General features: G+C 42.2%; 1 protein-coding gene across 1 annotated transcript in view; it reads left to right on the forward strand.

Moving 5' to 3' along the window:
- LOC143988160 (putative cation-transporting ATPase 13A5) overlaps positions 1 to 25,376 on the forward strand; it is a 240,005-nt gene that overhangs the window by 114,740 nt on the left and 99,889 nt on the right. The window contains exon 18 of the mRNA XM_077487487.1: positions 11,884 to 11,963. Coding sequence (XP_077343613.1) covers positions 11,884 to 11,963 — 80 coding nt within the window. The remainder of the gene's footprint in view (positions 1 to 11,883; positions 11,964 to 25,376) is intronic.

The following is a 25,376-nucleotide window of genomic DNA, read 5'->3' on the forward strand; positions in this document are numbered from 1 at the left end:
CTTTCACACTGGGACTGCAGGGGAAGTGTTTTTCAGGCGCTTTACAGGCGCTATTTTTAGCCCAAAAGCATCTGAAAAACGCCCCAGTGTGAAAGGGGTCAAAGCAAAATGTTATGAAGTCAATTGAAAGTGACAATTTGTCTCTTATCCCTAGGTCAGTGTTAAGCCCCTTTATATTGGCTGTCAGTGAAATTCCCTGTTACAATGGTCCGTACCAGACCCTTATGCGAGCATGCAGCCCGGCCAGTCAGAAATGGTGGTGGGGATGAGCGAGCACCGCCCCTCCTGAACTGTACCAGGCCGTGTGCCCTCAACATGGGGGGTACTTCTGGAAGGGGCCTGCATCCCCCCCAAAGCACCTTTTCTCCATGTGGATGAGGACAAGGGCCTCTTCCTGACAACCCTGGCCATTGGTTGTCAGGGTCTATGGGCGAGGGGCTTATCGGAATCCGGGAGCCCCCTTTAATAAGGGGGCCCCCAGATCCCGGCCCCCCACCCTATGTGAATGAGTATGGGGTACGTGGTACCCCTACCCATTCACCTGAAGGGAAAAAGTGTTAATAAAAAAACACAACACAGGTTTTTAAAGTACTTAGTATTAGACAGCTCCAGGGGTCTTCTTCTGACTTCAAGGGTCTTCTCACCGGGCTCCTCCGCTATCTTCTGCTCGTTTACTGCTCTTTTACTAGCGGAGGAGCCCAGCTCCACCGTCTGGGGGTCTTCTTCTGACTTTGGGGGTCTTCTACCAACTTTGGGGGTCTTGTCCTACTCTTTTGTTCTTCTGCCGGGCCTTCTCTATCTTCTTCCAGCTCTTTAACTAGCGGTGGCCCGGTCTTGTCGCTGTTGCCACCTCCTTGTTCTTCCTTCTTCTTCTCTTCTTCCGATGTAGACACAATACTCTCTCTGGCCGTAATGCCAGGGACCCGTTGTGTGACGACTTATTTAGGCATAAGGGGTGGGGTCACAGGGGATGTCACATGGTGACCCTGCCCCTTATGATGTCACAGTCCCAGGGGATGCTGGCCGGAGAGAGCATCGTGTCAACATTGGAAGAAGAGAAGAAGGAAGAAGACGAAGAAGAAGGTGGCATGAGTGACAGTGACAAGACCGGGCCAACACTAGTTAAAGAGCTGGAAAAACATAGCGGAGGCCCGATAGAAGAACAGAACAGCGGGACAAGACCCGTGAAGTCGGAAGAAGACCCCGGATGGCGGCGGCGATGAAGGAGAAAGCCGAGCTCCTCCGCCAGTAAAAGAGTGTTAAAAGAGCAGAAGATAGCGGAGGAGCCCGGCGAGAAGACCCCCAAAGTTGGAAGAAGACCCCTGGAGCTGTCTAATAAAGTAATTTGTTGTGTTTTTTTATTAACACTTTTCCCCCTCCCCTTCCCCATACTCATTCACATAGGGTGGGGGGCCAGGATCTGGGGGCTCCCGGATTACGATAAGCCCCCCACCTGCAGACCCCAACAACCAACAGCCAGGGTTGTCGGTAAGAGGCCCTTGTCCTCATAAACATGGGGACAAGGTGCTTTGGGGGGGCGCAGGCCCCCCTTCCCCAAAACACCCCCCATGTTCAGGGCACGTGGCCTGGTACAGTTTAGGGGGGGCGCTCACTCGTCCCCACCCCCTTTCCTGACTGGCTGGGCTGCGTGCTCAGTTAAGGGTCTGGTATGGACTTTGGGGGACCCCCACGTAATTTTTTCGGCGTAGGGGTTCCCCTTTAAATCCATACCAGATGACGGGGCTCACGAGGTGTCAATCTCACCGATGGAAGTGGCGACATTGACTGCCTTTGCTAGTCCCGTCTACCTGGAGTCACGTTAAAAATTAACGAACTTTACACCATGTGTGGGCAAGTCTGCTCATTTTCAAAACTCCAGCGGACTAGCACACAGATGGGCGTATTGTGCGCTGGACTGCTGAGTCCAGCAAACAATTTTAAGTTGAGACTTCTTTCTAAGTCCGCCAGACTTTTGCAAAGTCCAAGTTCGCTGGATAGTCTAATTGTGTGTACGTGGCATAAGACATACCATACCTGCAAAGTAAATGCAAAAAAAATTGTAAAAAATAAAAAAAAATGTAATGCAATTTGTGCCTAAAATATATATACACCGAAGCATGGAGGCTTCTGCCCGCAAAAGTTAAGAGCAAATCGCTCCTTCACCCCTGCTGCCCCCATACTTCAACATATATGCTCTTTTTTTAACTGTGGTGGTGAAATCCCCTCCTACATCGCTGGAGATGCAGCTTTATGTATCGTGGGTGGTGTTGCTGTCAAGATAAATAAATCTGGGCTGCAGCTGAATGGCGTACCTGAAAACAAAAAAATGGTTAACGATAAATCACCGTAAACAGTAAAGTATAAAAAAAAACATACCTGAAAAGCAAACATGCTAAAACATAATAACAATAAAACATTGCAGAATAGAATACAGTAAAAAAGAGCAGAACAATAGAGAGGGAGAGTAGAGAGAGAGAGAATAATAAAATGACAACTATTTTTTTTTTTGTATATTTTTTGATGTTTTTCACTTTTTTTTTACACTTTTTTTTGTAACTGTAACCGGTTCCAGGTTAGGGTCTCTCAAAATGCGATGGCATCTTGGGAGACCCTGTGAAAGTGTGCCTAGTCTGTGCAGTGCTGTACCCTACGCTAATACTCAACTAGTGTATGGTAGCATTAAAAACATTCACCAATGCAAAGGCCAGGTTTATCAGGACAGGAGGGACAATAATAATGGGTGTCACGCCTATATCTGCGCTTGCTGCAGACACAACATCTTCTTTGGGGGGCTCATTGGGTAGGGGTACTCGGCAGGACATAAGGAAAATTCCTCTCATGCAGCCGGCTTACTGCATTTGGATTAGGAAGGAGAGGAGGAGCACCGTCTGAAAACAGAAGGGCTCTGACAATCTCTATTTTAGGAAGGATCCAGTGCATCCTGAAGCTCTGTAAAGCACATGAGCATTCAGCAAAGCCAATTGAAATAAGTATAGAGGCACTTTTTGTACCAGTGTCTGGCCTTACAGGGCAACTAGGTACGGCACCAAGAACTAGTCATTGAGGTCCATCCCTCCCATATTTTGGTTATATTCATGGACACAGGGGGGTTTCTCCACAACACCAGTCGCCATAAGAATTAGAACAGACATGTCTGCATGAAGGGAGGTAAGAACGAAAACATTCTTATTATCTCTCCACTTCATAGCGAGCAAGTTATTACACTTTAAATCATACACATAACTTAGATTGTGTGAGGGCAGCACTGCAAACCCCAGCAATAATGTCCCCCGATAAATACACAAGGTCCGTTTAATTATACTGATCAGAAAGACTCTTCCAAACAAATGTCTTATCCAAAAAGCCTGATGACACTGTGACAAAGTTCTTTCTCAATATGCAATGTGTGTTATCTCTGTTATTTATTCAAAATGAAGAAGCACTGTCTAAGCACAATCCAACCCTTACTGTCTCAAATATATGTAGGATTAAGGTAAGGATCCCCCTATAGATTAACTCCTTACCAGACCGTAGCTATTTGGCATATAACAATGGTGGACTCGTGTTAACCGACTTCTCCTCAGGGACACACACTGATGATTAGTTGCTAGCAGGTGGATCTGGTCAGTGTCTAGGTAGGCCCATTCATGTGGAAAGGGGAGAAATAAAGAGCTCCATAGTGTAATCCCATTGATAAAATGTATTAAATACATCTCACCCCCTGTAGCAAGTATACTTACAATTTAAAACAGCATATAGAGCGTTATACACACTGTTATATCCTCTAAGGTAATTGTGGTGTTTCACATCAGCTAAGCAGTGCAATATTCAAACAGTGGCTTTGCTTCTCAATGAGTATGATTCAAGGTTAGTCGTATAGCCACACCCTTTTTTCCTATAATTGGATATATATTACAATATGCACTATATTTGCTATTATTAATTAATTTTTTATTCAGGAGCGCTCATTATTTGTAGTCATAAGTTATTACACTTAAGGCATGCTCTCTCCCCCAGCCTATGACAGGAATCTACAAGCCCCTGGGGAAAGCCCCAGGGATTAGGTCACACAGTGCCACATGCTCATCTGCTGATCAAACAAGTGACTAAAAATTGTCACGCTCGTGTAATAATTGTCCACGTACAAATGGTACCCCTTTCTGAATAAGGATGACACCAAGTCCCACACAATCTCAATCGTATTGTTTGAATGACAAGCAGAAAACTTAATCAGGGACTCATCAACGCAGACAACTTGATGGGGAGCAAAAAAGTCTGCCAAAACTTTGGTTGAAGTGGTTTACAAGGGGCCAAATTTTGTAGAGCCGATCGTATCCAGGGTCTCCACGAGGACGAAAGAGTTCATTGTTGTTGAAATGCATGACCCGCAGGAACCTGCTCGTATCGTGCCCTGATCATGGAGGCAGAGAACACGGGCATATGGTAAATTTTAACTATGCCCAATGTCGAGGGAAAGGCCCAGAAAGATCTTCAATTTGGAAACCGTAATTGGTCTCCAATCTCTGGCAAGGGAGGACTGGGGAATAGTGGCGATGTATTGACCAGCATACAAATTGCTTTAGTCCAAAATAGATCTATAGAGATCTTTGGTGAAAAACAGAGAATAAAAATCAAGTGACATAAAATCAACTGTTTCCACCTGAATGCCGGGTTGGCCAGTGAATGGGGGAAGTACGGGTGCAGAAGTGGTGGGTTCCCAATTAGGATTGGTGAATGCAGCAGGAAGGGCACTATGGGCTTGACGGGCCTGTCTTTGTCTTCTTGGTGGCAGCGGGACACTACTTGTGCCTGCCACCTCACCAGCTTGAACTGCACTTATGGGACTCGCCATGTCACAAAGTGTTACTGCAATGCTGGATGTACGACCAGGGTGTACTATGCCACTGGTGCTTGCCAGTTCACCAGAAGGCGCTAGTACTTCTCTGCTCCATATGAGGGACCTGTGGTTCTTGCGCCTCAACAACAGCAGAAGAAGATCAGAGTCTGGTACGCCTGACCTTGGCAGGGATCATAACTCCTTTGTCAGAGCTATCTGTCATGGAGTCGCTGTCGTCTACAGGATCGTATTTTGAGCCTGAATCTGACAGATGAGGGACTTCCTCTTCACTATCTGTCATGCTCAGAAACGTGTGGGCCTCTTCACTAGTGTACCTTTGATTTGCCATTTTGGGCTCTAAATTTACTGGTACACTAGTGAGATTCACAGGTAAAAAAGCTCCTGACTGTTAGCGACTGATTCAAAAGCTACCAAAAAAACTGTTAGCAATCGCAGGGATAAGGCCTGACTCTGCGAATGCTGCAGTTATGTGTGTTTAGTGTTTTGTAAGTGGCAGTGATCAATCGATACTGCACTTGGGTAGGCAGGGCTGGGCTGGGCGTAGTGGCAAAATGCAGGTGCGAGCAGGTATCTGGGCTGATCCCACTAATACTGCATTTTTGGGAACCCTAAACTGCTGGGGACGCTAGTATAGATCTGATCAGATCAGATATATATCAATTCAGATACTATACCACTAAGGGAGGTGTATGCTGTGTGCGACGAGTGTTAGTGGTACTGGCACTAACCTGACACTGCCTGGGGTGACGCAGACCCTATCTGACTCTAAAACCTAACTTATATAACCTGCTGGGCGATCAGGGGGTTAAACCTTTATTTGGTAATAAACGGCGGGTGCCCTGACACTATAAAAAACAAATGAACTAACCAGCGTCACCTGTAAAAGTATTACGGTTATCACTGGTGAAAGGGTTAACTAGGGGGCAATCAGGGGGTTAAAACCTTTGCTAGGTAGTATATGGGGGTACCTGGCGCTATAAAAAGCTGACGGCGAACCTAAATGCTTACCTGCCTAACTAGAGTCAGCTGTGACACCAATACGGCGATCAGAAAAAAGACTGCTTAGTGACACTGGCGATGGGGGGTGATCAAGGGGTTAAACCTTTATTAGGGGGCTTAGAGGGTACCCTAGACCTAAAGGGGCCTAGCACTAACTGCCCTTCCACTTATAACGGTCACAAATGACACCAATGCAGTAATCAGTAAAAAGAAAATGCTATTGGTGTCACTGTGACAGGGGGTGCAGAGGAATGATCGGGGGTGATTTGGGGGTGAATAGTGTGCCTGCATGTTCTACTGTATGTGTAGTGTTGGTGAAAACTCACTTGGATGTCTTCTCTCCTCGGAAGCCGGAACAAAAAGGCTTCAAGAGGAGCGATGACATCACTTCCTCTGCTTCTGTTTACATTTCAGAAGCAGAGGCAGCTTGTCATTTTCCAGTAACAATCGCGAGGGGGTGGGCATGAATCAGTGACCTCCCCCTCAGCACGGATTGCTCCTGGAGGGATGCCGACCACCTTGGACACTGGGGGGGCATCATGCGCCCCCCCGCCCGTGAGAGATGAGTGACGTACCCATACGTTATTCTGCCTGCCCGTGTCATTCTGCCACAGTATATCTGCATGAGGCAGCCAGCAAGTGGTTAAGAAGAAAGAAGAATCAAGATCCATAAAGATTGGGATACAGAAATTGACTAAGAGAAAAAAAACCTTGTGATTAGACCCTCAAATAAAGGAGGGGGTATCATTGTTCAGTCAATGGAACAATACCATAATAGCATGCTCAAATTACTACAAGACAAAGAAACATATTGCCTTTTACCAAGCAATCCCATTTTTAAATGGAAAAAAGAATTAGTACAAGTGGTAGTAGTACATTTAAGACTTAAGAAAAATATACTTAACAAAAGGAAGTAAGATACTTGATACCAGAGGCATGTCGGACCCCAATTATATACGCACTGCCAAAGATCCATAAAGACAAGATGAACCCCCCCATTCAGACCCATTGGGGATGGTATGGAATCAATAACAGCAAGAATCGGCCAATATATTGATAAATATCTCCAACCAGCAGTTCAGAAAACAAAAGCATATTTGAAAGACACTAAACAAATGTTACAGTTATTAGAAGAGAGAACAGATACAGGACCATTTCTGATGGCGACAGTAGATGTTTCGTCACTCTATACCATTATCCTTCTTTGCCAGGCATGTGAAGCATCCAAATGCGGGCTCAGGAAATTCACAAAACTCCCCTGTATGCAAATAAATTTCCTTGTCAAAAGTCTTGATTTTTGCTGTAAACACAGTTACAGTACTTTTGGTATCGTCATCAATATTATCGACAAAAAAATGGGGTGGCCATGTGAGCCAGGTTTCCCTAGCGTGGCAGGAATTTCCTGGCCCAATGGGAGGAAGAAAGTATCCACCTGAGGAACTCATCCTTTATAGAAGATATATTGATGATGTGTTTGTTATTTGGAAAGGGGACCGAAATCAGTTACAAAATTTCTTCAATCAGCTTAACAATAATGACAGGAATATGAACCTGTCATGGCAAATTGAAGAAGATAATATATCTTTCCTCGACCTGGAAACTAATGATAAATACATCACCAAAACCCATTTCAAAAAATATTGATAGAAAGTCATTTACCAATCAAAAGCTGTCATCATAAGAACTGACTGTTCAATATTCCAAAAGGCCAGATTATGCGATTGATACATAACTGTACCAATGTAGAATACTTTCTTACACAAGCTAACATGATTGGAAACAGATTCATACAGAAAGGATAACACAAGGGATTCATAGAAGAGAAAATTGTGTAAGTGACACATATGAACAGGGGAGATTTGATTAAAGATAAGATATCAAACTGTCAACAAGATCTTATACCCTTACTGTTTGATTATAATGTTCATTATAATATTCAACACAAAAAAATTTGAAAAAATAATACAACGCCACTGGCACATTTTAAAATCTGATAGACATCTCCAAGATATATTACATAATAGACCCAGGTTTATCTATAAACCTGACCAGCTAGTAAAAAGCATTGTAGATCCCCCAAAGAAGAGTTTTACATTTTCCTGGTAAAGGTATTTATCCATGTAAAAAATGTTTTGCATGAACCCAGACGAAACGCCCCCAATGAGGAGGAAGCTACAGTTTAAATTTACTAGACATGTGCATTTCGTTTCGTTCTGAATCAAAGTTCGGACAAATTTTGCATTACTTGGAAATTCAGATACATCCGAATTACAAAAGTAATTTTAAATAACTTTAAATGAAACTGAAAAAAGCTCATTCGAAAACAAATTTGAATCGAAATCAAAAAGAAATTCAAATTGAATTTGAAAAAAATTAGAAAACGATTTTCTAAAAAATACAATAAAATAGAATATCAAATAATGAAGCTATAGAATATATATATATATATATATATATATATATATATATATATATAGTATATGCTTTTCTTTTCTATTATTTTCTATTATATTCAGAATAGAAAAAATAATAATATATATATATATATATATATATATATATATATATATATATATTAACATCTTCCGAAATTGAAATTTGGTACAGAATGAATTTGAATTCCAATAGAAAAGATTAGAATAGAATATATTATATTTTTTTCTATTCTGTTCTATTGTTTTTCTATGCTATTCTTTTCTAGGATTTTCGATTCTATTCTAATCTTTTCTATTCAAATTCAATTTCATTCTATACAAATTTCAAATTTTGCAAAATGGTTATATATAATTTACTTTTTCAAATTTGGTCAAATTTTTTAGAATGCGGTAGAATTCTTTAGAATTTGATATTTTTTTTCGAATGCAGGCACATTTTTTCGAATACAAAACTAAACTAATCCCAAAAACGAATGTAACAAATGCAACAAATTTAACTAAACAAATTTAGTTGAATAACGAAACAAAGCAAAAAAATTTCGTTCTGAATCAAAGTTCGGACAAATTTTGCATTACTTGGAAATTCAGATACATCCGAATTACAAAAGTAATTTTAAATAACTTTAAATGAAACTGAAAAAAGCTCATTCGAAAACAAATTTGAATCGAAATCAAAAAGAAATTCAAATTGAATTTGAAAAAAATTAGAAAACGATTTTCTAAAAAATACAATAAAATAGAATATCAAATAATGAAGCTATAGAATATATATATATATATATATATATATATATATATATATATATATATATATAGTATATGCTTTTCTTTTCTATTATTTTCTATTATATTCAGAATAGAAAAAATAATAATATATATATATATATATATATATATATATATATATATATATATATATATTAACATCTTCCGAAATTGAAATTTGGTACAGAATGAATTTGAATTCCAATAGAAAAGATTAGAATAGAATATATTATATTTTTTTCTATTCTGTTCTATTGTTTTTCTATGCTATTCTTTTCTAGGATTTTCGATTCTATTCTAATCTTTTCTATTCAAATTCAATTTCATTCTATACAAATTTCAAATTTTGCAAAATGGTTATATATAATTTACTTTTTCAAATTTGGTCAAATTTTTTAGAATGCGGTAGAATTCTTTAGAATTTGATATTTTTTTTCGAATGCAGGCACATTTTTTCGAATACAAAACTAAACTAATCCCAAAAACGAATGTAACAAATGCAACAAATTTAACTAAACAAATTTAGTTGAATAACGAAACAAAGCAAAAAAATTTTTTTTAATCCTGCACATGTCTAAAATCTACCAGTAATGTCACTACCTATGACATACAGGAATTCATAGGGTGTAACACTGAAGGGGCAGTGTATGCCCTAGAGTGTAGCTGTGGGCTTCAGTATATTGGCCGCACCAAAAGACTTCTGAGGATTCGCCTTAAAGAACATGTGCAGAATATATTAAAAGGTACACTGGCGGGGGGGGGGGGGGCACAAGGTGATAAGTCTTAGCCCACTCAAATCGAAATGGATATTTTTAATAGATACCTTTTCACCCAACGGACTCAATATGGATTTTGATTTCAATTGTTATATTAATGATTTTTTATTATTTTTTAAATATTTCTAAAGAATTTTTAAATATTCTCCAAGCATTTCTGCATTTTCTACAAATATTATCCTGCTTCATTATTTAAGTCTGCCGTTTACATATTACACCACTATCCCTTGTGTGTTCTAACTTTGCCCCAGCACTAGTAATTTTATTAATCTTAGTAGTTTCACAGCGCAACTTTTACTTTTTTTTTTCACTTTATCTGATCAGCTTACCAGGTGCTTGCTGCAGTGTACCCTTAATCTTTATCTCACAGTGCAGGAGTAATACATTTACAATGCTAGCTCCAGATCTCCTGTGTAACTGTAAATGGGTAATGTGTAAAGACTTTTAAAGCATCATTAATAGAGGTACCATAGTTGACGCCGTCCCACGTGTGTACACAATTGTAAAGTGTGCCATGTTTGGTATCTATTTAAAAAATATAAAATACAGGTGTAGCGCTAAAAAAAATCACCACTAGGTGTGTGAAAATGAATGATAATTGAGGTGCTGTAAAGAAGTGTGCAAAAACTTTATAGGGCATGTGTTCAATGGAAGGACTGTAATTAATTCCTCAGTGGCAGGTAAAGAATGGTTCAATCCAAGAGTTGTAGTTGAAAAATGGGATAAACATTTGTCTGATGGGAAAAATGTACATAAATACTCCTATACTCCTTACCGGACAAGGTGAACCCACCTGTCATACAACAGTTATTCAATCAGGCTTGTATTGGCCAAATGAACCAGCTCTGATGTAGCTAGAACCTGTAGAGGAATAGCTCTGCGTGCAGGCGTTCAATCGATCGATAAGAGTGTATCCCCGAGTGGCGCGACCAAATATCCAGAGCTCAAATGGATCCTCTGAGCCGACGTTCTTTGGATCACCAGTATAGGCACTAGAAACCAGTGATCAAATAATAAATAAACACGTTGGAACCATAGTATAAAAAAGGAAAAAGGCTCCATATGGGGCAGGTCATAAACTTTAATCTCAATAAAAAATATACAAACATCTGTTGCAGATGACTGCATAAAAAGTGATCACCAACAAGATAAAAACTAAAAGCATCTAGCAGTGTTTTTTTTTTAGCGGTACACTTTTGTATCTTTTATCTTGTTTGGACTTTGTTGGTTTTAGTGTTAGCAGCTTTTATTTGAATGGTTCAGCGCAGCAATTTTCCTTTTTGTTTTCCACATTTTCACTTGGTATTTATTTACCCAACGTAACATCATCTTTTATATTTTAACAAAAATAGCTTACTATATAGTGTTTGTGTGCAATAACATTATATATTATATTATATTATATATTATAAAGTATATTTTTTTCCAAAACAATTGCGTTTGAAAAACTGCTGCACAAATACAATGTGACATAAAAAATTGCAACATCCCCCATTTTATTCTCTAGGGCCTCTGCTAAAAAAAAAAAAGGGATAAAATATTTGGGGGTTCTAAGTAATTTTATGGCAAAAAAATGTAGGAGAGACATGTCAGAATTGGCCTGGGTGGGAACTGATTAACAAAGAAGAGGGGAGGAGTAGCTCCAGGGAAAAACATTGCTCTATCTCAGCAGTGGGGGGGGGGGGGGTGCAGGGAGGAGATCGGGTTCTCACACAGACTATGGAAGAGACAGGGAGAGAGGGAGATAAGGAGATAGTTGGATGACTGAGGCACGCAAACTGACCACACTATCAGAGATCAGAAGCCATGATAATCCGTGGTCAGTTTACAACAGAGGGGAAGACAGGAACAGGCAGGATCAGCCAGGTATTGTACAACATAGAAAAGGACAATTGACATGGAAAGGGCACTGGGCTATATTTCGTGCCTTAAAGGGACTGAAGCATGTTTTTAATGGGTGGGGAGGGGGGTTACAACCACTTTAAAGCTTAATTGTTTGTTGTTAATGAAATGTAAGTAAAATGTATTAATACTGGGGTTTTTTTTTTAGATTCTGCTTAACGCTACCATTTTTGGTAGAATGACACCTAAGCAAAAAACAACCATTATTGAAGATTTACAAGAGATTAAGTAAGTTAATATTTCCTAATAACATAACCTACACCTCTATTGTAACATGTAGAAGATTTGTATTCTTACAGAAGTTTTTGAAATGTCCCAAAACATCCCAGTATAACAGTTGCAGAACAATCTATTGTTATGCTATATGTATTCACAAAAAAATTTTAAAAAATAGCGTCAGTGGTGATGTTACACTCTGATATTATGCGTCTCTTGCTTTTTACGCTTCTGAATTGACTTGAGAGCAGATGGAGCTCTTTTGGTGTACTATGAGACAGAATTAACTAGAACCAACATAGATAACAATAACATGATGAGAGTGGGGTATAGTTACAGTATCTTGCGATCCATTTGTTTCATTTCTTTACAGCATAACTAAAGGCAATTTTTTTTAAATTTATATTTGGATAGAATGGTGATTAGATCCTCTGTCAGGGTTTTATTGCTGTCTGTGTCCCAGTTGGGGAGACCTACTCTCCCTAACTATTCTGATTACTGATGTCACTGGGAATTAAGGTTAGTACCCTATTAAAGCCTAATGCCGCGTACACACGGGCGGACTGTATGGCGTACTTAGTCCATCGAAACACATTTCAGCGGACAGTCCGCTCGTGTGTTGGCTTCAGCTGACTTTTTCAGCGTGCAGTCTGGCGTACTAAGTATTTCGGATTGTTCGAAATTCTGTCCGTCGTACTTTAGTTTCAGCGGACAATCCGCTCGTCAGTAGGCTAGTTCGACGGACTAAGAATGGCGCAGGCTCAGAAAGGATTTACACAGCGGAAGGGTGCTTTGCTGTGTATTGGACTTCCTATTTCTAGTCCCGTCGTACATGCTGTACACGTCATCGCGCAAGCTTTCGACGGACTGTTTGTGCATCCGTGTGTGGTCAAGTCCATTCAGTCGAAAGTATGACGGACTGTCCGTCGGATTGTATGACGGACTAAGTACGCCATACAGTCCGCTCGTGTGTACGCGGCATAAGGGACACGAAACATGAAAAATCAAAAGTGCTAATTTTAAAGGCTTATATGCAAGTTATTGCCATAAAAGGTGTATGGGGGCCCGAGTACTACCCCAGGGGACATGTATCAATGCAAATAAAAATAAGTTTTTAAAACAACCGTTTTTTCAGGAGAAGTGATTTTAATAAAGCTTAACGTGAAACAATAAAAATGAAAAAACACTGTAAATTGTGTGCCTTTAGTCTGCCTGTAAACTGGCACATCTGTCTGATGTGTTTACAGTGCCGCAGCAAAAATAAATTTCTAAAGGAAAACATGGTGGCTGCAATGTATTGCCAACTCATTATAGATAGCTATATCAAGAAAAAGATTTTTTATGTTTTTTTAAAAACAGCGTGGGTTCCCTACAAAATCCTTACCAGGCCCTTCGGGTCTGGTATGGATTTTAAGGGAAATTCCATGCAAAATGTAAAAAAATGTTTGGGTCCCCCCCAAAATCCATACCAGACCCTTATCCGAGCATGCAGTCTGGAGGGCAGGATGGGTGAGTGCCCCCCTCCTGAACCATACCAGGCCACTTGTCCCCCATATTGATGGGGACCAAGGACCCTGTCCATTGGTTGTGAGGGTCTGTGGGCCTGGGGGCTTATCAGAATCTGGAAGCCACTTTTAACAAGTTTAAGGGGAACCATATGACAACATTTAAAAAAAAGACCATACCAGCCCCTTTGGGTGTATTGTGGTTTTGACTTTTTGTGTATTGTGGTTTTAAATTTTTTACACTTTTTTGGTGAATGGGTAGGGGTAAAATGTAACCCCTACCCATTCGCATGGGGGTGAGATCTTGGGGCCCCTTGTCAAAGGGGGCTTCCAGATTCCGATAAGCTCCTGCCCGGAGACCCCCACAACCACCAGGCTAGGGTTGTGGGGATGAGGCCCCTGTCCCCATCAGCATGGGGAAAAGGTGCTTTGGGGGGGGGACCCAAAAGCACCCTCCCCATGTTGAGGGCAAGCGGCCTGGTAGGGTTCTGGAGGGGGGATGATCGCTCATCCCCCCACCCCATCCTGGCCTGCCAGGCTGCTTGCTTGGATAAGGGTTCGGTATGGATTTTGGGGGGCCCTACATAATTTTTTTTCTAATTGGAGGTGGAGTTCCCCTCCATACCAGACCCAAAGGGCCTGGTATGGACTAGGGGGAACCCATGTCTTTTTTTTTTAAATGTTGTCATAGGGTTCCCCTTAACCACGTCAATACATTATATTATGTACTGTACACTGCACTATATACTCTGCACTGCATTATATATATTACACTGACTGCACTACATACTCTGAACTGCAGCATATATACTATACGGACTGCACTATATACTCTGAACTGCACTATATATACTATACGGACTACACTATATGCTCTGCAGAAAAATTGAGCCTTATGCCCCATACACACTATCAGTTTTTCTGCTGAGTTCTTCCTTCAGATTTACCAAAACCATATAATATGAGGTCAAACCTAGGGAGTTTCAATTTGTATGCAATCAGGCAGGCCCTTGTACTACATGGTTTTGGTAAACCTGAAGGAAAAAATCAGCAGAAAAACTGATAGTGTGTATGGGGCTTTAGGTGTTGGTGGAGCCAGAAGACTGTAACCCCTTAGCCCTTATACACATGGTCAGATATTCCGATGGAAAATGTCCGATCAGATCGTGTTGTCGGATAATCCGACAGTGTGTGGGCTCCATCGGACTGTTTCCGTCGAAATATCCGAAGGACCAAGTTTGAGAGCTTGGCTATAAAATTTTCTGACAACATGATCCGATGCACGTCAGTTCCGATCGTGTATAGCCTATTCAGACGGACAAGGTGCCACGCTTGCTCAGAATAAATTCTGAGATGGAAGCACTCGGTCCGGTAAAACTACCGCTCGTAATCGATATAGCACATTCGCCACGCTGCAATGTTAAAAATTCTTTATTGCAGCGCATTCTCTTTTTCTTCACAATGCTACAAGAATTAAGTTGTTTTGCTGCTCATATTCACATACACTTCTCCCAAACATGTTTCTTTATTATTTTTCCTCATTTCATGAATACAAAATTTTAATTCGTCACATCTCCCCAATCATTTTTTTTTTTTGGTTTTAAGTTTGGTGGTTGGTTTTTTTAATCAACATCTCCTTTTTTGACAGTTTGCTCATCTTCGCAATTTTTTTTGGTGTGTTTTGGGTTTCAACTTACCACAGCACCATTATTATCTTTTTCTTTTATTGTTTTTTTTTTATTCTAGAGGAGGTTGTTTGGTGTTGGTGCCCCTTGTTATTCATTTGACTTTGTATTTTTGAAATGTACCTGCCTACTCACAAATAAACTGTCCTTTTGAAGTAAAACACATAGGCAAGTATTTCTTCAACCAAAAAAAAACTTTATTTAGGTGTCAGTAACAAATAAAGAGGGAGGCAGCACTGGAGAAACTGAGGAGATTAGCAAAGCCTTTGGCCCCCAGGGCACACATCAACTATTTAAACGCAAAAATTGGGGGCAGAGGAATACATATCTGAGGGAGAGCAGTCTGGTCCTGAAGTCCAAGAAACCCGGAACAGCAGCAGATGGTATCTATGTTCCCAGGCTGTGGTCCTACAAGAGGCTGCATCTGCTGTCAGACCAGACTGAACCCAGGTTATCACTCTCTGGTCTTCCTTCCATGCTTCCTTCCAGGCTGTGGCTGTGGTGCTGGAGGTGTGGCAGAAGGAGGAGGAGGAGGACCATGGTTCAAATCACACAAGTGTGTTGCTTGTGTGATTTGGCCCAACAACCCCTTATTGAGGGTGTGTATGATGAGCTCCTCACACAAGAAGTGTTGCCCCTCATCCATTTGCTGGAGTTTGCAGGCAGCCAAGGTGGCAAAGGCCTCTTGAAATGTGGGGGTGGCTTTGAGGGCCACTGAAGAATCCCCAATGAGCTTCAGAGCTGACTCCTCTACATTTCCCCCCTTTCTGGCCCTTTTGTGTGGAAGGCAGAGGGGAGGGACTTGGGATTCAGTCGGGCTCCTATGCCCGCCAACTGCTTGGCTGCCGCTTACCCCTGCCTCCTCCTGGCTGCCACTTTCCACAGCCACCTCCTGGCTGCTGCATTCCACACCCTTCTCCTGGCACAGGTCTTCCTGTGTATGAAAAAGGGACATAGTTTTAGTTTTTGGTTCATCAAACACACACAATTTTCAGCTCAAGACTGTTGCAAATTGTTAACAAATAGAAAAGACTATCATTCTAAGCTCAGCATTTTTCATTCTTGGCCCAAAGGTTTTGGCCACTACTGTCTATTGATATGTGAAACACTTTCTAAAATCAGCAATTGGTGAGCAAAAATCAAGTTGGCATCATTAATTTTTACTCCCAAAATATGTAGAACAATACTATTCCTGGCTGGGCTCCTCCAGTTCTTCCTGAGTGGAAGGCCCAGGTTGGGCATTGGAAGACTCATCAGGGGTGGAATGTAGCGTAGAAGGATGCGTGGAAGGAAGGGTAGAGAGGGATTCCCTGACATCAGCCTAGTCTGACAGAAAATGCATCCTCTCATAATACCACAGCCTGGGGAAATAAAGGTCATCTGCTGCAGCTCCATTTTGCATGGACTTCAGCACCTCCCTGCACTCCCTCAGATATGTACTACTGAGGTCATCAATTTTAGTTTTTAAATAGGTGGTGTCTGCCCTGGGGACCACCGGCTTCACAAACTCCAGCAGTTTCTCCATCGCTGCCTGCCTCTTTAATTTGTTACTGTAGTGTGGATGTGTAGCTTGCCACAGACAGGGCAGCCCCCTGTACTTATCGATGAACAGAGGGAGGAAACTGTGGTCATTAAACCCATCCACATTCTCTGCAAGACAAACCCTAATGTCAGGCTAAACTCGACTAAATCTTGTCCCAATACATGCCTCAATCTAGAAGCAGTATAGGCTAGTTATGTACAAAGTTAAAAATTGTACCTTCGTTTGCACGATCGGCGCGTCAGCTTCTCCCTCTGTTCACAGATCGTACGTACAACACACGCGCGTTACGTTTTATATACAGTGCACATGCGTGAAACTCCTCCCGCCCCTGAGGTTCTTTCTAGCCTATTCCCCGCCCCTTCTCTTTCGGCGCAGTGGGGAGAGCACACTGTGGAGACGCAGCAGGGGCATGATAATTCCACTAACGAGGAGGAGGACGAGGAAAGCCCGGAGCCAGAAATGTCCCAATCCTGGGGGAGAAGATTTAAGGCCTCAAATATGTCTTTTGGAGAGATATTGGAGATGGTGGACATATTGAAGAGGAACGATTATGATGGGAAGTATGGACCTTACCCAAACCTAAATATCAGAAAGGTCAAGATCATGACTAAAGTTGTGAAGAGTCTTCAGAAGAATTTTGGGGTACGATGATCCAAGGATCAACTGGGAAAACACTAGTCAGACCTGAAACTGAGGGAGCACGATCAGTACTCAAGTGAGTTCTTCAAAAAAGTAAGTAGTTGTCGTGTGTTTATATTATTATTAGTGCTTGCTTACTGCTCCATGTACTTTGATTTAATATTGTACAGTTTAAACTGGCCACTATCATGTTCATGGGTTCAATCGTTCGTAATAAACATCGTTCGTTAGCCCACTCCAAAATGATGTTTTGTCAAATTGCACTTGACTGCATTTGTTCACACAACAAGTAAGTATTTTTGCTTTGGAAAGTGTCAAAAATAATGTTTTCACCTTTGAACTCGAACGCCAAAAAACACAATTGTACGACACTTCCAAGCAATGATTCATATTCTTATTTCTGCCCTCTGTATGCTAAGTATTTCCTTTTTACATTCTCATAGGGGAGAGAAGACTCGGGACGTCTGAGGACACCAGGGACCCCACACCTCCCAAAGAAGGGGAAATACCAACACCAGAAGCAGAGGAGGAGGAGGAAGGAGAGATTGTCGAAATTGGTGAAATTGGTACCACAACAGGCGAGTGTCGGAGACCACAGCTTCAGGTAAGCTAATCAATGTATGTCTGCATATTTATAATACATGGTGTGTTTTTTTTTTAGGTGATGTGGATGTTGTGGAAGAAGAATCGTATTTTACCAGTGAAAGTGTCCAGATCCTCATTGGGGAGATAATGGGGTGCAATTGCGATTTAGAGAATATACAGAAAAACATCAATGATGTTCAACAAAAAATGAAGAACATCATCAATGTTTTGGGGAGAGTCTGAAACACCCCAAACTAGCTAGCATCATTTTTAAATTTACAAAAACACTTTTATATTTTTAGAAAAGCCAAATTTGGAAGATACACACAGTGTGACAACATGTACTATCTCCCATCATGGGGGAGCAATGTACGTGTTTTGTGGGTGCAACCCCTTCCTTGCTACTAAAGTGGCTGAGATTAAGGGGTTGCACCCCCAAAACACGTACATCGATACCCCATGATGGGAGATGGCACATGTTGACATTAAACATGGGATCAGGAGGAAACTGGCCACTTTATGATTCTCAATTTGTGTGCATCTTCCAAATTTGGCTTTTCCAGGGGTGACACCCCATCCGATGAAGGCAATATCAGCACAGTTTGTACATACTCATGTCTGATATAGTCTTCAATTTTCAAAGTTGAACTTTGAAAGTTCCTGTGTTCTGTATGTTATGCTTTGCTACATGCCTGTTTACACAAAAACGCCAAGGTTGTAAAATGTTACCCAAAATAATGTTTTCTATACACCAAATATGTTGGTTTGTTGTAAAACCCTTTTCTAAACGCACATGCGAATGTGCTTTGAGTAAAAAGTTAAATTATCAACAATGTGTGGCTTCCTTTTTCAATGTGCAAAAGCAGTATTTGTAGTAAAGTAGCTGTTTTCTGTGACAATGAGTGTTATTTACTAAAGGCAACTCCACTTTGCACTCCAAGTGCAGTTTCAGGTGCACTTTTGCAGTGCACTTGTAGTGCATAGTGGATTTGCCTTTAGTAAATAACACCCACAGTGATGTTAAAATTTCCCCAATCACGCCATTTTCATGACCCCACATATTTTTGCCATGGTGCTAAAAATTAGCAATATTTTTGTCAGTAATGCACTATATACATTATCAACAAAAACAAGATGTGTGTGTGTAGCAGACCCACAACATAATACAATTATCTGAAGAAGAGACTGTCTTCTCAACTTGCTCTGAACTTGGGTTTGAACTGTTGTAGAAAAAGGCCCAAAAACAAAACCTAGGAGACACCTGAAACAAAGCCAAGCAGTAAATGAAAACAAAGATTATTGGAGTTTTAAAGAAATATTTATAAAAAAAATGCCTCTCAGACATTGTCTGGCATATCAATGGCCCACCTACCCACAAAGTACTCCATGTATTGGTTTCTGACCTCGTGGGCGCTTTGGGGGGGGCAAGCCAGGACGAGCAGCTTCAATGGCCGTGAGGTTCACATTTTCCATCAAGTCTGCATCAGGGCCAACTGAGGCCACATAGTTTACAGAATGTTTTAAAAAAAATTGTGCAGAACACAGCAGGCAAGAACAATATGATTTCGTTTATATTCCGCCATGTGTAATGGCGTCAAAAATAGGTGTAACTGGCTGGCCATTATCCAGAAAGTGTTCTCCACTACACTTCTGGCTCTGGCCAGCCACTCATTAAAGATCCTCTGATCCGGGGTGAGGGTCCTCATCGGGAAAGGCCGCATCAGATGGTTTGCCAGAGAAAACGCCTCATCCACAACGAAAACAAACGGGATTCCTTCTACATTCTCCTCTGGAGGTGGCAAGCCCAGACTGCCACTCTGGAGATGCCAGTAGAATTCCGTCCGAACACTCCACCATCCGACATACAGCCATTTTTCCCCACGTCCACATACAGGAAGTCATATGTCACTGACACCACCACCAACATCATGATACTATTATACCCCTTGTAATTATAATAGTAGGACCCCGAGTTGGGGTGTGGGATGATGCGGACGTGTTTCCCATCAATTGCACCTCCACAATTGGGAAAGTCCCAATGGCTGGCAAAGTGGGAGGTCACAGTCTGCCATTCCTGTGGCGTTGAAGGAAACTGTGGAGTGAAACAAGAAAAAAAATTAGTCATTTTGCACATCAACATTGCAAGCAGATTGGACACAAACATTTTTGGCCAAGATCAGTATAACATTTTTGGAAATTAGTATTTAAAGCCTAAAGTATAAGGTCCCCTTATCACATTTCTCACCCCCCCCCCCCCCATCTGATGGTCCATTGCAAAAAATGAGGGGGGGGGATGTTTTGGACAGGTAACCCTCTCCACTTCATTGAGAGCTGAATGCATAAATAATGTGTGATACTTTGGCCAACCCCTTCCTTACTTACACTATTGGCAGTTCACCAGACAGGTAAAAAGTGTCATAATACAAAAAAAAGGAACAAATGGAAGCACATTTTGATATTCTTCTATTACCTATCAAGATAATAATAGGAGAAAACAAACTTTAAACTGTAGCATTTGAAATTATTGAGGCAGGCCCTTGCACTATATGCTTTGGTCAATTCATCCATAAATCTGACCAGAAAAGAGGTAGGTATAGTGTGTATTGGGTTTGTAATGAGTTTCCTAATGAGTTTGGCCCACCAAAAAAAACCTCTGGCACTCTGCATGAATTTAAGCACACACATAACATGTGTACACATTTTAGGGGGTGTTTAGGGGAAAGCAATACTATGGAGCTGAGAAAATACATTGCTAAGTGACTAGGCTATAGGTTTATGACCCCAGAAGAGCTCTTCTGAGGAAGTTGGTGAAGGAAAATATGCATGAAGGAAAAAATGAAGGAAAAAAAAGGAACTTGAAAAGCTTCCAGCATGCATGAGGATAAAGGGGCACAGCATATCAATTAGAGCATATTGCAATCATGGTAATTAGGGAATGAGGAAAGAAATACAACACATTAGCAAACATTAAATACATAGAATGTGATGTTAAAGGAGAAAACGTGCCTTCATATAGTCCTTCTGCAGGACCTGAATGATGGCAAAACAGGTCTCTGGAATAATGATTCCCAGGGCCTGGGGGGAGATGCCTGTTGAGAACTTTAGGTCCTGAAGGCTTCTCCCTGTCGCAAAGTAGCACAACGTGGCGATGAGCCTCTGCTCCGGAGTGATGGCTTGCTGCATGCAGGTATCCTGCCTGCTGATATAAGGGGACAGCAAAGCCAGCAGATGGTGAAAAATGGGGTCCGTCATCCGGAGATAATTCCTGAAATCATCAGGATTATTCTCCCGGATCTGACGAAGCAAAGGCATGTGCGAGAACTGGTCATGCTGGAGCAACCAATTCTTGGTCCACAAACTCCTCCTCGCCCTGTTCATGGACTGGGCTTGTGTCAAGGCTAAAAGCCCAACACCAAGCCCCTGCACAGCGCGAACTCTACTATGAGTACGTACACGAAACATGGCTTGAAAATGGTCGGCTGGTCAGAAAGGACAACAGAAGGCACCGATAAACAGCAAGGCCTGAAAGAACGAACTGAAAACCAGAAACGAGCAGACAATAAGCACTGAAAATCAATGCATACTATATACCAAGATATAGTCCACAATGACCAACAAATGCTAACTGACTACATGCACTGATATAAGCAGATACGCACCGACAAGCACAAACTGAGGAGCAGTAATGATCTGTAGTACAAATCTGAAAAGTGCGAATAGTCTCTAACCAAACTTCTACTAACCTGTGATAAACACAAGATCAACAGAAGGAGCCCAAACGGTGCCGGACATGGTGCTGAACTTCCCTTTTCTAGTCCCGTCGTACGTGGCTTACGTCACCGTGTTCTTGGCAACCGGAAATTATGACAATTTAGCCGTGTGTATGCAACACCACTTCCGGGCCAAATCCGTCGGAATTTATCCGACGGATTTGGTTGTCGGAATGTCCAACCATGTGTACAAGGGCTTACAGTTACTCTTGTTGGGCACAGGAACGGGCCCTGCTGCTAAATGTATTTTCAAAAATTTGAATTACATGTACCAGACAAATACTGTAGGTGCAGAAAAATTGAACCTTGTGTGCTGGTGGTTCCACTGTAACCCCTCACACTTACTCATGGGTGCAGGAATGGGCCCTGCTGTAAACAAGTATTTAAAAAAATGTAATTACATTACATGCCCCAGTCAAACAGGTGGGGAAAAATTGGGCCTTGGGTGCTGGTGATGCCAGGACACTGTAACTCCTCACAGTTACTCTTGTTGGGTGCAGGAGCAGGCCCTATGTAAACAATTTTTAAAAATAAATAAATTACATGCCCCTTTTTAACAGGGGCAGAAAGATTGGGCCTTGGATGTTAGCGGTGCCCTAAACAAAAAATATTGTTGGAAACTAGCACCATAAAGATTCAGGAGGAATAGGATAGGCAGTCTTCAAGGGATCCCAGATCCTTAGCAAATTCAATCAGTTACATAAGAATCAGGGGCTTGATAGCTGCTGATCCAGGACTAATTCATCTTTAGAAATGTGAGCCTATCAATGGAGTCTGTGGACAGGTGTACTCTTTGATCCGTTACAAACCCTCCAGCAGCACTGAATGTCCGTTCAGAAAGCACGCTGGTTGCAAGACAGACCAATAGCTCGATTGCATAATGTGTAAGTTCTGGCCAGTGGTCCATCCTCAAGGCCCAGTAACCCAGTGGATGCTCTGTTGGAAAGGTCCCTAGATGTTCTTGCACCATATAATGCAGATGCTGGCGATGGTTGCTTGATGCTGAGGACTGAAAAATTGTTTAAAGGCTTTGGTCAGCCACCTTCTCCACCTCTCTTCCTCTGACCGAATGAAGCCTCAGAAACATGTTGTCTAGAACTAGGAAATAGTAACTTCCCAGGGTCTGGAAAGGCTTTACACAAACTTTTCTTCAAGGCCTCCTGAAGATCTTTCATCCTCTGCTCCCTCTGTGAAGCCAGGGTGAGTTCTGCAACTTTACCCTTATAATGTGGATCAAGAAGGGTTGCCAGCGGGGGGCGTGGCCAGCGCGTAGCGGAATGGACGCCTGACTCGAGAGCTCCGCTCCAGCATAGAGGGAACCTACACTCTGAGGCGGCATACCTCACTTTAACTACCGAAATCGTATAGCTGAACCACCGCTCAATCTTTGGGGATGCCCCGCAAAAAAAACAACGCTACCCAGCCGCGGAAACTTCGAGATTTTTTCACCGCTATAGGCCGCGATGTCCAAGATGGCGCCGGCGGCAAGCCTCTATCTTCCACGGGCGGATCTCCTTCACAGGCGCAAAGTCCGAGCTCTGATGGCGGCTCGGTACGGCACTCTCCGACTGCCTCGACTCCTCTCTCCGGGAGCCTGGTGAAATCGAGACCTCGCTTAGAGAATGACCCGCTGGAGGACAAGGTTAGTGCTCATCAGAGCTCCCTCGATGACACGAGGGAACTAGCTGACACTATCAACACTTTCCCCACCTCGAATCAGCCTATCTCAGACACTACCCTGAAAGACATGTTAATTTCTCTTCGAGGCTCACTACACACAGACTTAATGGAGTGTATGAGAAACTTTAAATCCGATATGAACGAACTAGGAGGTAGGATGGACCACGTGGAAAAGAAGATGGGGGAATATGCGTCTTCCTACAATACACTAGTGGACTCCCATAATGAACAAGCGGATGAGGTGGCCTGGCTTAAAACGAAAATTGCTGACCTCGAGGACAGATCTCGAAGGAACAATGTCAAGCTACGGGGCATATCTGAAAGTGTCTTACCTACCCACTTACACCAATATGCAAAAGACCTTATGATGGCGTTTTTACCCTCAACTCCAGACACTGAACTGATCATAGATCGGATCCACCGCCTGCCAAAGCCATCCCATCTTCCAGACAATACCCCAAGGGATGTCCTGATGAGGGTACACTTTTACCATGTGAAGGAGAGTCTCATGGCGGCTTACCGTAAGAACCCCAATCCTCCAACACAATATGCCACCATTCAGCTATACGCGGACTTATCGCAGTTCACCATGCAAAAACGTAAGTCCCTCTTATCGATTACTAAAGCGCTTAGAAATCACAACATCTTGTACAGATGGGGATACCCAACCAAGCTCATTGTTACAAGAGAGGGCAAAGCTTCTGTGATTTCCACCTTAGCTGAAGGTCTGGAGCTGCTCCGCATGTGGGACATTCTTCCGGTCCCAGATAACACTCCTGCTGCCTCGGAGTTGAATACTAGAGAGGATTGGCAAGTAGTGTCTCGCAAGAGACATAGCAAGAAAAACGACAAATAATTGCTTTGAATATGACACTTGCTTACACCCGACGAATGACTCAACTAGATCCCTTTGCTGTGGAGCTCTTAGCCTACGGACCTCCCTGTTACTACCATGTACAGATTATCTGCCACCGGATTCCGGACGGAGTCCACTTTTTTATCTTTTTGCCATTTGATCGTTGGCTTTTCTTTACTTTTTGTTTCTATTGGGTTCTATACCCCTGTTTCTTTCCCCTACCCTTTGGAGATGGATGAGGATAGTGTATTCGAGACCAAGACCACCCAGTCATCGACACTTCCAAGCGTCGCCTCTTGGACTTCCTGGGATAGGTATGGATCCCGTACAGATCTATGTTTAGCAATCCTATTTTATAATGACTCATGTCGTTCACAATAACATCCTTCAATGTCCGCGGCCTAAACCACCCAGCCAAACGTGCTTCGTTGTGGAAAGAAGCTTTGAAATTAGGCTCTGACATATTGTGTGTGCAGGAGACACACTGGGCTTCTCCCTGTGAACCCACTTTTCAACATCACAGCTTTCCTCATATTTTCCGAGCCTCTTTTTCCGCAAAGAAAAGAGGTGTATTAGTTGCTATAAAAGATTCGGTAACTTTCTCCCTCCAGGATGTACACGCTGCCCCTGACGGTCGTTACTTGATTATAGTGGGCACCTTCAACCATACATTATATACCCTAGTTAATGTTTACGCTCCGAACACTCACCAGCTACGCTTCCTGAGAAAAACCCTTCGTAAAGTGGCTCAGCTTAAAAAAGGCGATTTGATCGTCTGTGGAGATTTTAATGTCACACCTGATTTTACGATGGACACTACCTCGACCTCACGAAGATCCCTACCTACTCTACAACCTTTACTCCATACGGAGGAATTGTATGATGTCTGGCGCTGCCAACACTCAACGGAGAGGGACTACTCCTACCACTCCTCCAGACACAACTCATACTCACGAATCGACTTAATTTTGACGGACAAACTACTCCTGCAGAGACTTTCTTCTTCGATCAAGCACGACATTACTTGGTCCGATCACGCCCCGGTATCCGTTACGTTGGACGGTCAGAGCCCTCGGACGCGTACGAACACTTGGCGCGCCAATGCCTACCTTTTTCAACAACCACAGCATGTAACCTATTTGTCGAAGCATTTACATGAATA

The sequence above is a fragment of the Lithobates pipiens genome, unplaced genomic scaffold (genome assembly GCF_037356315.1).
Source record: "Lithobates pipiens isolate NorthernLeopardFrog02 unplaced genomic scaffold, aLitPip1_a1.2 Scaffold_18, whole genome shotgun sequence".
Taxonomy (NCBI): Eukaryota; Metazoa; Chordata; class Amphibia; order Anura; family Ranidae; genus Lithobates; species Lithobates pipiens.